Genomic DNA, 13,459 nt, shown 5'->3' on the forward strand with positions numbered 1-13,459 from the left:
AAAGTAAATGAACATTTACTTTGTCCCCACACACGAAATATCTGATATTTAAATATGCTTACAAAATTTAACCTCAATGTCATTGCACTGATATTATTCAACTAAGTACTTAGCCTTAAAATATATCTTCCTAAACAAAAAACTGATTAAAATGTAATATGAGCTACATGAAAGTTATGACAAGAGAAGGGAACCACTCTAAACAAACAGTGACCAAATCTGCTCGATAATAGTATTTATTTCAAAGAAATTCTTCATTTCAGTTAAAATAACCTTCTCATTATCTTCCATAAAAATCTCACTTCTGTATCTTCACTCATGTAACACTCCAGTTTGGAATCCATATTCCAACTCTGTTCTTCAATGTCATGTCAAAACCTCTATAAATCTTCCATAAATTATGCCTTCACATAATACAGTAATCCACCTTTAAATTCCTATGGCATTTCATTACATGATCATTCATTTAGCAACTGTCACATCTTGTCTTGAATTAACAGCTACCTATTTGTCTATCTCCCATCTAAATTTTAAGCTTTTTTATCTCAGGAATCATATTTTTAACTTATTTTATTTATATTTTTTCCTTCCTTGCCACCAGGAAGGAAATATATTATTAACAGTACTTAACACAGAGTTTCCTCTATACATAGGTAAACCACTCAGGTAGTTTGTAAAATCTCCCTTACTTTTTATTTACCACAGATATTGAAAGTGACTATAGATTTATTAGGAGCAAATATGAAGTTAGACATGAATACAGTTAAAAACTAAAGTTTATTTACTTATAAAATAACTAAAATATAAATACTAACAAATCTAATTTTTATAGGAAGGCTTTTTAAATGTACTTAATATCACATAAAATATTAAACCTTGACTATTTTAACTTAAAAAAATGTCATTACAAGTATAATTTAAAATAGAAACGTACTGACTGAAGATGCTCTCTGGTCTCTAATACTTTTCTGTTCATGATATCTTGTGTTTTAGGATAAGACTGATTATAGCTTGCTGGTCCTGGATTATCTGAAATAAACTTCTTAAAACGTTTCTCCCGGTTTTGTAGACTATGGCCTCCTTTTATGTTACACTAAAATGGAGAAGAAAAAAACCTTCTGATATATAAAAGAAGCACTTTACAATTAATTTCTACTTGATAAACATTAATTATTATCAGAAAATAGTTTTTAAATGCAAGCTAAGAAAGTTCACCCTTTGACTGAAGACATAGTTCTAGTAAAAGGGGATAGCAAGAGCAGATAGCAATTATAGTTGTCAGTTTTAACTTGAAACTCAAAACTGAAATTTGCTGTACTTGGAGAACTTTGAGAGAGTGCAAGAAAACTCTGTTTTAAAGAAGAAATCAGAGATGGGAATTCCCAAAGCTGTAGAGCAAGAATAAAAGCCCTTAGAAAAAATTTTACCCCTGAAATGAACTGAAAAAAAAAAAAAAAAATGTTGGCATTCATATTGAAGGGGAAAAGCAAACCCTTCAAGGTTGTTTATTGATAATTATTTTCACAAATAACATTTTGGTCATTTCCAGAAAAAATTATTAAGACTTATTAGCAACAGCTTGGTTTTATGTTCAGATTAACTTTAAACATTGTTTATTAGAGAGCAAACATTTGGGTGGAATCTTCCAGGGCTCTCCATGCTACATATCTGGATTTTCCAGAATCTGAAAATTACCAATTGACGAATATCCAATTAATTTGGGTAAAATTACATCATAAAGATTCCTGTAAACAATTACAGTGCAATCATTTCAAAAAGATGAGTTATGATAACAGTGGCTGGCGTCTGATTGATCAGCTAAGATTTTAAGTCATTGATCTACAAATAGCCCTTTTCACATGTCCAATTGTTCACAGTCACTGTTCACAGAGCCTGTCTCTAGTGGGCACCTTATTCAACTTCACTCAGCTTTTAAGAAACATACAAAGGAGGTCTTCTTTTAAAAATTGAGTCAAATTTTATTTTTAAATAGGCAATTCACTACTTGATTACTATTTTTAAAAGATCAGAATTTCTATGTTTAAAGAGTAGATGTATAAAAATAACTTTAATGATTTATTTTACAAAAACACTAACAAGTTGAACAAAAAGTAAAATCCTGTGAAAAGAGAAGAACTTTTCAAATTTTGATAATTTAAAAGCCATTACCATAGGCTCTATGATCATACAAATCAAACTTCCATCTGCATCTATATCGATCACTTCAACAAGGACTTTATCTGCGCCTCCAACAGGTGAGTTAAAGGTTCTGCTGGGATCAGCTAGCAGCCAATACATATAAAGGCAAAATTTATGTGAAAACGGCAAAAGGTGATACTCATGACTATGAAGATATCAGAGTTATATCTACTATTTCTAAACATAAATGAACCATTGAAGATAATCTGGTCACAGACTCTTGAGACTGTGCAGAAACAGGAGACAGATGAGACAATGGCAATGGCTATAGCTTTAAAGCATGGCACAAAAACCAATTCTTTCACTCTACTGCAATTCCTCTTCTACACATTTTGACTATCTGCACAACTTCCATGGGCAATAATTCATTCAAGAGTCCTATTCTCTCATTCTCAAGGACCATACAGCATGTAACAATGTTTTGTGTCTTATAGAGTATGTAGAATAATGAAAAACATCCAACCCAATCATGCAACCAACATCGAATACATTTATTTTCTATTATTCAAATTATAAAATATAATTTGAAAGGAAAAGACAATATGAGCAGAAAATAAAATATAACAAATGACATTTGATCTATTCAGGGAAGAAAACATTATTATTATTATTTTTTTTTTTTTTTTTTTTTTTGAGACGGAGTCTCGCTCTGTCGCCCAGGCTGGAGTGCAGTGGCCGGATCTCAGCTCACTGCAAGCTCCGCCTCCCGGGCTTATGCCATTCTCCTGCCTCAGCCTCCTGAGTAGCTGGGACTACAGGCGCCCACCACCTCGCCCGGCTAGTTTTTTGTATTTTTTAGTGGAGACGGGGTTTCACCATGTTAGCCCATGTTAGGATGGTCTCAATCTCCTGACCTCGTGATCCACCCGTCTCGGCCTCCCAAAGTGCTGGGATTACAGGCTTGAGCCACCGCGCCCGGCCCAAGAAAACATTATTTTATTAAGTCAATTATAGTAACTATAAAGTTACCTGTGCTTCTGAAACATTATAGTGTCCTGGACCTGGAACAGCTTTCTCAATGCTAGAGGCAATGGTAAAAGTACTTTCTCTGGCAGTCAAAGAAAGAAATGGTGCATAACTACCTATAAAAATAAAATCATATGAACAGCAGATAAGATAGGAGTCCAAGGATTTCAGGAAAAAAACACTCAAAATATATATAATCATGAGTATCCTCAATTGTTAAAACTTTATTTTCAGAACTAACGGCTAGTCAGAGAAGTTATTACATTTTTTAAAATCTGATATAAGATAAGAATTTTTTATTAATATAAGAACCTAAAGACCTGAGACTTATTGAACAACAAAAAAAACTAAAGAAAATAAAACCCTCTTGTCTTCTAATCATTTTTGATGGGGACGAAAATAGCAGTTATATTTAGCTGATAAAACATTTTCATCCTCAGAAGACCATTGTTTTATATTTTGAAATAGCATATATTATTTGTAGAAAACATCTTATATAAACTTGTAAAGACAGCCTAGATAGAAATAATTTAAAGTGGGTTTACAGCAGATCATTCATCATGTCTCCTTGCCTAGGCACATAGTTGGTATCAGTAAATATTTCTTGATTGGCTGACTCTAAACAAAGGTTCACAAATAGAAGACACAAATTTCTTTGGAACAAATAATCATAAGATAATACAAACTTGAATACTGAAAAACTGATTCTAAAAAATTCAAGATCTGTATTGGAAAAATTATTAGAATTTAAGCAATGTGGATATCAAAGAAGAGAAGGGAGAGGATAGAGCAGCAGCTATATTCAAATAGGTAATAAAAGAATGCAAGTGAAGATTCAAAACTTTTACTCTAAATCTTGTATACTAAAGGAAAATGTGTGCTACTGTAAGAATGTATAGTGATAATATAGTAAAAATCTTGCTAATCTGGACTAATAATAAAAGATACTCTATTTAAAATAAAATAATGTGTTTCTTTTGAGGCCCACATGTATTAAAATGCAACCAATGTCAAGAATTATTTATTTGTGTTAGATATTGCAACATAAAAGAGGTGAGCAAAATATAGATCTTACCTCTAAAAAAGTAGTATCTTGAAGCATTAAGAAAAGTATTGTAATGATTTTAAACAAGGAAAAACATCTCTAATGACATAATGGAAGACATATGCAAATTCAAAAAGAAGAGAAGTTCTCATCTACATTGAGATGATCAGGAAAAACTTCATGGATGATGTTAAAATTCTAGGTATTAATTTAGTGACTGATGGTTTTAGCTGGTTATCCCAAATCAGAGAAGAAGGGAAGAGAAGAGGGAAAGGCAAAAGAAAGGGAAAGGGAGGAAAGAAGACAGACTGACCTTAAATTAGTTACAAAGACCAGAAGACCAGAAATACTTAAAAGTAAGCCAAGGTTCATTTTGAAAAGGCAACAGTTGTCTGGTAGAGCTGAGAAATGCAGGACACCAGTGAAACATTCTACTTACTCAGAGTAAATAGCCAGAGAACAAGAACCAGATTTCATTCCAAATACACATATAAATACACACACATACCCACTCAAACTACATATAAAATGAATCATACAAATTACCAGAGAGTGTACTTTCAAGATGCAGGAAAATATGACCCAAAAAGAGGAGAAAAGTCAATGAAAAGAAACAGATTGAGAAATGAAAAGGTGGAATCAGCAGACAGAACACTATCTATTATAAATATTCTTTATATATTCAACAAGGTAGAGAAAAGATGAACATGATGACAAGATAAAGGGAAGGTATAAAAAAGACCCAAATCAAACTTACAGAATGAAAAATACACTGGATGGAATAACAAATGTTTGTGGATTAATAAAATATATTTTTTCTCAATTCTTAATCCCTTTAAAAAATATAGATGCTCGATGACTTGTGATGGAGTTAGTTCCCAATAAAATAATTGTAATTTGAAAATATCATAAATTGAAACTGCATGTAATATACCTAACTTATAATAGCATAGATTAGTTTACCTTAACATGCTTAGAACACATTAGCCTAAAGTTGGGCAAAATTACCTAATATAAAGACTATTTTATAATAAAATGTTGAATATCTTATGTAATTTATTGAATACTGTACTGAAAGTGAAAAATAGAATGGTTTTGTGGGTACTGGAAGGTTGGTTTCTACTGAATGCATATTACTTTCACACCATTGTGCAAAATTTAAACAAATGTTAAGTTGAATCATCATAAGTAAAGGACTGTCTGAGATTGCTTAAAGCAAAAATAGTCTCAATTTATTGAGGCATTATAGCAGATGTAGAAGTAAAATGTATAACCACAATAGTACAAAGGGTGAGCTGGGGGAAATGGAAGCATACTCTGTAAAGTTTATTTACTATATATGAAGTGGTGCAATATTATTTGAAGGTACACTGTAATAAATTAGAAATACATATTGTAAACCCTAGGCAACCACTTAAAAATAAAACAAGAGAGTTATAGCAAATAAGCCAATAGTGGACATAAAAAAAGAATTATGTTTTAAAAACCTTTATTCCTGCAACAAAAGTAAGGAAAAAGGAAAAAGAACAGATGAGATAAATGGAAAGCAAATAGCAAAAGAGTACATTAAAGCCCAAAGATATTGATAGTGAAATTAACTATAAAAGTTCTAAACACCTCAATTAGAAGGCAGAGATTGTCAGATTGTATAAATAAGACCAAACTTTATGCTGTCTCTAAGTAACTCTCTTAAGATATAAAAACAGAAATTAAAAGGATGGACAAAGTTATAACATGCATGCATGAATTCAAAAAGCTGCAGTGCCTATATTAAAATCAGACAAAGCTGGCTTTAGAACAAGAAATAACAGGGATAAAAGATACATTTCATAACGATAAAGGGGTCATTTCATCAACAGGATTTAACAATCTATAAAGAAAAGCAAGGAAGTTATTACCATAATAATCAGGATAGTGTTTAACTGTAGGGGAGAAGGAAAATGTTGAAATAAAAAATACCAAAAAGAACTTTTTGGAATGTTCTATCTCCATTTTTTTTGCTTTTTGTTTTTAGTTTCCTGTACCCACTGATGGCAAATCTATTTTTTAACTGAATATCTTCTTTTTAAGGTCTACATTTATATTTTATGTGGTTTTCTATGTAAGTATTCTATCTCATAATAAAAGGGTTTTAAGTTTAGGTTCATATGAACATTAAGGTAATCTGAGATAAATATGAAAACTAAGAAAGTGAAACCCACGCTACTTCTGAGGTAGTTGGCATCAGAACACAGCAGGGCCCCTAAATGAATCTACGTTAAACAAATGTAAAATTAGTTGGAGAGTACTGAAATTCATATAAAAGTTAAAAAAAAACACACACTAGGTATGTACTCAATGTATTATTAATACTATTAATGGTAGAATATATATATATATATATATAGATACACACACACACACATACATATATGAAATAATTGGGCAACAAAGAGAATCAAGAAAGCTGGCACTCATAAAATCTTCATTGAAGTTTTCCAAAATTAATTATATAGAATCTTTTGTCAATAAAAGTATACAAGAAATATTGAGCACAAGTAAAACTACAAAAAAATTTAAATGTTTATAATGATACACTCCATGAGAAGGAACTTACTTGTTTATTTATTCATAACTGTGTGCCTAATGTTTACAGTGAGGGTGACCAATTAACAAATGATCTTCTAAGCTAGTCATCCATTCTGTAATAGTGAATGTTCTATTATGTATGGGAGACATGCATGTATGACAGGCAGTGAGGGTACAATAATGAATAAGATAAAACCCTGCCCTCAAATAGTTGGTAAGCCTGACAAATAGACAATTATGCTACAAAAAGCACCGCCAATAATTAAGGTATAAAATATAGAAGAGGGTTCTGGGGAATTAGAGATGGTAGAGTTTGATATGGGACATATGGCTATATTGACATGTGAAGTGCCAACTACAAATTATAAATCAAACTGACAGAAAGAAGAAATTAAGTATATAGAAGAAGAGATTTGAGAAGAAAGAAATGAGTTCAGTTTGGGATATATTGAGTTTGAGGCACCAACAAAGAAAGATAAATCAAACTGGTATGAAGCAATAGTCAGTCTATGCTGAAAGAGAAAGTGGGCAGTATGTGATTAAAGGACAAATACTATAGCCACAACTACAGCCACAAAAGAAAGAAAAGGACATTTTTCACATATAAGCAGTAATTAGATCTTTGAAACATGTACTCATCTTCAGGACAACAACATATACAGCAATCACATACATATTATTATCTAAACTTTAAAAGAGACAGACTGCATTCCCTGATGCAGCTATATTCTGATAGGCTAAAAAGATAAAATTATCATTGTTGACATAAGCACATAGGCACAGGTATGAGGCCATAGCCAACTTATCCTTCTGTGGCCAATAAAGCTAACCACTCCCCAACCAAAAAAGAAATCTGGGAAAGAATATTTTTAGGAGATGATGGCACCCAGCTTAGCTAACTAATAGAGAACCAAGAGATATATACAGCTGATATTTATTATATAAATAAGCCAAAAAGCAATGAAATACTCCCTGGCACAATAATGCCAAGAGTAGTCACATTAGTAAAAGGAGTATGTTTTTATCACATGATACTAGGCTGGTTGTCTCTGGGGAATATTTACTTTAATAAGAGATGTTTGCTTCTCAGGTAATCATGAGAAAATCAGGCATAGCTCTCACTAATCTGGAATTTGAGTATCCAATCTCTCCCACCTCATGAAAGCAGAAAGAAAAACAGCTTAGTCCTGTCCCCTCAGGTTGCAATTCCTGGGTAGAAGAGAGTCTCCCTGATCAAATGGCCTACAGCCAATGAAATAGTTTCAATTAAGGTAAAAAGAATTTCCTGAGGAAAATGTAGAGCCAATATCCTGAAGGACTCGCCTGGCCAAGCAGGCTACAGTGAGGGGACAGCGGGAGAGCAGCAGTTAGGGGAGAAAGGTTGGGAATAAAGAGTATCGGTATCTAGGGCTCTAAGGTATTTTCCTCTTGCGAAATTCAAAGTAACAAGTAAGTTATATAAAGCCCCTACATCTGTTCTTCTCACACCATGCTCCACAAAATGAACCTGACCCTTAGCTAAAATAGTTGTACACTTCTGCATAGTCCCATGTGTTACTGGTCCTAAAGGTAGATGAGGTAGTATGTACCTAGGAAAGAGATGGTAGCTCCTTTTAAATTATCTTCCAGAGAATCCAGCAGAGAAATCACCAAAGAGACACCTGTTCCTTCTACTGATTTTCAGCATATTCTCTCTTAGTATTGCTAAAAAAACATACAGGATGCAGCTGCTCAAATTTCCCCAGCATGGAATTTCATACTTTATCTCACAGATCAACAAGACACAATCCTATAAAACAGTAAAAGGGTTTTACCACACGCTCCTCACTTCTCTCTAAGCAAAGTTACAAGAGTTTTAAATTACGCTATATGTGGCTCATTATGTTTTAATTTTATTTCAAGATTACTGTTTGTTTTTTAACTTACGTGTTATGGTATTCAGCTAAAAACTAGGAATAATGGAGTAAAGATCATGGTTATTGCCCTCAAGCAGCTCACATTTTAGTGGGTCTGCCAGATAAGTTAACATTAATTACAATATAGAATCAAAGTGCTATAAAAGCCATTAAGGAGTAAGAGAAGAAAAACCTGAGAAAAAGTAGAGCCCGTGAACAACTTCACCTTAGCTGAATCTCAAAGAAAAAATAGGAATTAGCCAAGTGAAGAAAGAAAACAGTGTACTGGGCAAAAGTATCAGCAGATACAGAGGCACAGAGGTGAGTGAGCATGAACTTAAGAAAACCGTAAAGTTGAAATTGCTGAAATGTAGGTCAGGTGGAGGTGGAGGTGTGGGAGATGAGGTCAGGGTCCAGAACATGAAGAACATTATAAACCATGTTAAGGAGTTCAGATTTTAACCTTGATGTTACAAAGGATTTTTTTTCACAAATAACGTAATATATCTTAGAAAGATCACTCTTGCCACAAGATAGAAGATGGATTGAAGACTGAAATAAGGAAAAACAAGTAATATTTTATAGGTTTAATTCAAAATAGAAATAATGAGAGCTTGAACTAAGTCAAGGACAGCTAAATGGAAAAGAGGAACTAATCAAAGAGGCACTGAGAAGATAGAATCATTAGGTGTTAATGATCAACAGGAGTAGTCAGGGAGAAAAGAGTCTAGAATAATTCCAAAACTTAAAAGTTTATCATAAACTAATAGGGAATTTTCAAAAAGGGACCGGTATTGCTGGAAAAAATTATGAGCTCAGACACTTAAAACTTTGATGCCAGACTATCTAGGTAGAGATGTTCAAAAAAGTAACTGGTTATGACTCAAGGACATCAACAGCAACAACAACAAAAAAAGAATTAAAAAGAAAAGAAAAACAAACAAAAGTGACTAGCAGTGTTGAAGGCCGAAAGATTAGGAGAAAGCTCATCTTAAGAGACATAAATCACCTATATCTCTTAAGATTTCCTTCTGGGAGTCATCAGAATCAGAATATGGATAGTAGTCTATGAACACAAATGAGAAAGTACATATGACAAAAGCAACAAGCAAAGGATGGAAAGTACAGTATATAAACATTTAAAGATGTTTCAAATGAGAACTAAGTTCTGATTTTTTTTTTTATCTTGCCCAAATTCCTATCTAAGGGGTCTAGGGAGTCATGCCTTACAAACTATAAATTCTCATCAGATGGGTTTTATTTAACCCTATATATCACGACTTACTTTCCAATCTGACTCTGGAATAAAATTATGAGACAAGGAAGAAAGTCAAAATGTTTTACCCAAAAATATATTTCCTTGCCATACCTTGAAATTGCCCTGCAAAGTCTCTCATGGGAAAAAATCAACATTCTATAGAGAATTCCCTTTCCCCTTCATTTTCTTTCCTTTCCAGACACAGGAGATAATCAACTAAGAGCCAGCAACCCTTTTGGGTCTGATAAGAAGCATTTTACAACCTGCGCTTTCTCTCTGAAGTCTGCTATCTGAGCGATTCCTCTGCACAACAAAACTTGGTCTCCACAATCCTTTATCTAACCTGAACATTCCTTTTGATGCCAGTCTTCAGATAAACTCAACCAATTGTCAACCAGAAAATGTTTACATTTACCTATAGCCTGGAAGCCCCCACTTTTGAGTTGTCCCACCTTTCTGAACGAAACCAATGTTATTTATTACGTGTATCTGATTCATGCCTCATGCCTCCCTGAAATACATAAAACCAAGCTGTACCCCAACCACCTTGGGCATATGTTCTCAGGACCTCCTGAGGGCTGTGTCACAGGCCATGGTCACTCATATTTGGCTCCGAATAAATCTCTTAAAATATTTTACAGAGTTTGACTCTTTTCATCAACAAGAAACATAAAAACATTTAAAGAAGGCCATGAAGGACTGCTTGGAGAGGGGGAGAAAATGTTGCCCTGATTCAGCATTTAACAAATGTTTATTAGGTCCCAACCACATCCCAGACACTCTTCCAAGACAGTAGTTGGAAAGAAAAAAAAAAAACAGGAGAAAATGATGTTACATTTTGGAAAGAAGTGTTTCCAAGAAGCAAGTGGTCAGTTGTGTCAAAATGAAGGATTGCAAAGTGTCATAGGTGGTCATTGTTAGCCACCTATGACTATTGTTGGGGGAATTAATGCTTATAATGCCCAACTCCATTAAAATAAAGACATAGAATAAGCTGCAAGAATAGCGATATCAGATGCTGTGAAGCAGTAGAATTCAACATGTGAAACACTGACAGAAGTCAAATTTGTACTCCACCCCAAGAAACCTAAACCAATCCTTATCTGATCAGTCATGTAACAGAATAATGGATCCTGGCATTTGCTGGAAAACACATAGCGTAGGTATGGGGAAAATACAAGTTAAGAAAAACTATCATTTGGACGGTATTAAGCTCCAGAAAATCATCAGAATAGAAAAAGTAGAAAGCAAAATCGATGTATTTATTTTTGCCCACTTCACTGGTCAAAAATATAGCTTTTCTTTACAGAATATGGAGAAAAGGGGCTCCCCTGAAGTGTGTTAGAAGATAAGGATGGTCAGAAAAATCTGTCTGGAAAAAAAAAAAAGGAACTATCTTTAAATAATACTGCAAAATAGAAATATAAGCTGCATCTTAGTAAATAAATGTCTCCGGTCAATGGGAGGAAAGGTGTGAGGCAGGCAGGATTACAAAGCAATGAGACAGTGGGAGGTAAGGGCACAGGATTTGGGGACTCATGTAGTCAACAGAGCCAGGAAATCATCCTAGACCTAAACTGCACAATCAAAAGTAGGATGTAAACAACTATTGTCGAATCAAAAGTCCTAGACATATGCTCACCAGCCTTTTGAAATGGGACAAGTGATACCACCAATCTCAACTGTAAAATAAAAGTATAGTGTTTTCCCTGCCTACTTCATGTTTTGTTACATTTACAAAATGGTGCTATTCCGCTCTATGTTTAACTCACAAACACGCAGAAGGGGAGCGGGCTGAAGATGGGATGCCTGTCACAGGAGATCTGCCTCTCCCTACATCTTACCTGTCGCCTGCTGCTTCAGGAAAGGTACCTGGTAGGATCCAGGACCCACATGGGCCTCAGTGCTGCCACCTTCAGCCAATTTGAGCAGGCGGGGAGCCCGATCATACATAGTGCTCGGGGTGGTGGGGGCGCTGGGGAAGGGCAGGTGCCGAAAACGATAAAAACAAGGCGGCTACAGGTGTGGAGAAAAAGGAAGCCGACACCAGTCTGGGGAGGCCGGGACAGAACTTCTGTAAACAGAGAAATTAGCATTGGGGTTGTCTCCCCGCCCGCTCATTGGTATCAGATTTCCTCAAATCGATTTCTAGCCCTGTGGTAAAGTAGAGGGGTGAGCGACTAGAGATTAGACGTCTCACACAATCACCAGTTTGCCAGGCACGCTCCACCAAAATTGGGGATTAGGGATTAGATGCTCGCCCTGGTGCTTCCGGCCCTGACTCCGCCCACTTCTCTCCGCCCGGAAGCCTGGGGAAGAGGCGGGCCCAGTCTCTAAGGAGCTAGGTAGAGGCGCCTCCCTGGGCCGAGCCCTCGGAGCATGCGCGGTGAACCGTGAGCCTTCCACAGCTCTCTCCACCCGGAGCCCGGCGCACCTTGAAGAAGGCAGGACTAAACGTCGTAGCTCTTGGGATCCCGGTAACTACTTAGGTCTTGAATTTTTTAAGTGTGCATAAGAACCTTAAAAAACGCGTTAGGAAGGGTGAGGACTAACTTGACCTTGATCTGCTTCCCGACTCAACAGAACCTAGGAAAGAAAAAAGCAGTAGCATGAAGCAGAGAGCTTGGGGTTCCGCAAGTTCTCCCGGGATGCTACTGCAACTCCACTCGTACTCACAGAGGAAAAGCACCTCTGATCTTAACCCGTAGATAGTCCAAACTAAGACAAACCCAGGGGTTAGGGCGGTGACAAGAAATGGGGAGCCCAGAAAAAAAATCACAAAGAAGATAAGGGTAAAAAAGAAAAAAAAAGAAAAAAGAAAGAAAGAAATGGGGACCCCAGGAAAGGAGGCGAAAAGCTCACCAACTGAAGCCGGGCAAGTGGCGAAAACTGCCGCTTTTGTCGGATGCCAGGCAACCACAATATTGATTCATCTCTTTATAAAGCAAAGCGAAGGCACTGAAAAAGCTCAGTCCACCCCCACTAAACCATGGGTCTCAACCTTGGGCAAAAGAAACCTAGCTTGTCCTTGGGAGCTTAAGGAATCTATGTCAGAATCCACCTCTGCTTCTCGCAGGCTGTTTTTCCCGGGAAGAATTCTGTCCAGATTCTAAATATCCTCAAAGGCTTAGACGAATCCTACCTTGATCATACCTCACCTCCAAGTGATCTACAGTACTTTAATTTGTTCCTACTACAAGTTTTTATGGTTTTCATATTCTGTAGTACATACACGATTTGCCACTCAATTCTATGCAACATTTACTGTGGCTTCATTGTGCCATATATGTCAGAACCCACTCTTTGCGAGGCTATATGCTTCTCAAGGATGTATCTGTAATACCTTTTTTCCTGTTCAATAGCTAGCTAAATTATTTATGCACTTAAAAAACAAGAATTGGTGTATACTATAGGTTCCATCCCTGCTAAGTTATGAGGATGCAAAAGCATAAGAAAGTCCCTGCCCTCAGGTGTTCTCTCTCTAATGGGGAGAGACGTATAATCCAAAACGAGAGGTGGCAAAGATTT

The 13,459-nt window shown here is 35.5% G+C and overlaps 1 protein-coding gene and 1 long non-coding RNA gene across 2 annotated transcripts in view; one reads left to right on the plus strand and one right to left on the minus strand.

Annotated features, from left to right (window-relative positions):
- STPG2 (sperm tail PG-rich repeat containing 2) overlaps positions 1 to 12,216 on the minus strand; it is a 547,712-nt gene extending 535,496 nt beyond the window's left edge. Inside the window, exons 1-2 of the mRNA XM_078002688.1 lie at positions 11,776 to 12,216; positions 3,169 to 3,281 (exon numbers count right to left, since the gene is read on the minus strand). Of these exons, the coding sequence (XP_077858814.1) occupies positions 3,169 to 3,281; positions 11,776 to 11,884 (222 nt within the window). The 5' untranslated portion in view covers positions 11,885 to 12,216. The remainder of the gene's footprint in view (positions 1 to 3,168; positions 3,282 to 11,775) is intronic.
- An 81-nt stretch (positions 12,217 to 12,297) lies between these two features.
- Positions 12,298 to 13,459, plus strand: part of LOC114678358 (uncharacterized) — a 32,092-nt gene continuing 30,930 nt past the window's right edge. The window contains exon 1 of the long non-coding RNA XR_003729722.2: positions 12,298 to 12,408. This is a non-coding gene — a long non-coding RNA (uncharacterized LOC114678358). The remainder of the gene's footprint in view (positions 12,409 to 13,459) is intronic.

Source organism: Macaca mulatta, chromosome 5 (genome assembly GCF_049350105.2).
Source record: "Macaca mulatta isolate MMU2019108-1 chromosome 5, T2T-MMU8v2.0, whole genome shotgun sequence".
NCBI classification, from domain to species: domain Eukaryota; kingdom Metazoa; phylum Chordata; class Mammalia; order Primates; family Cercopithecidae; genus Macaca; species Macaca mulatta.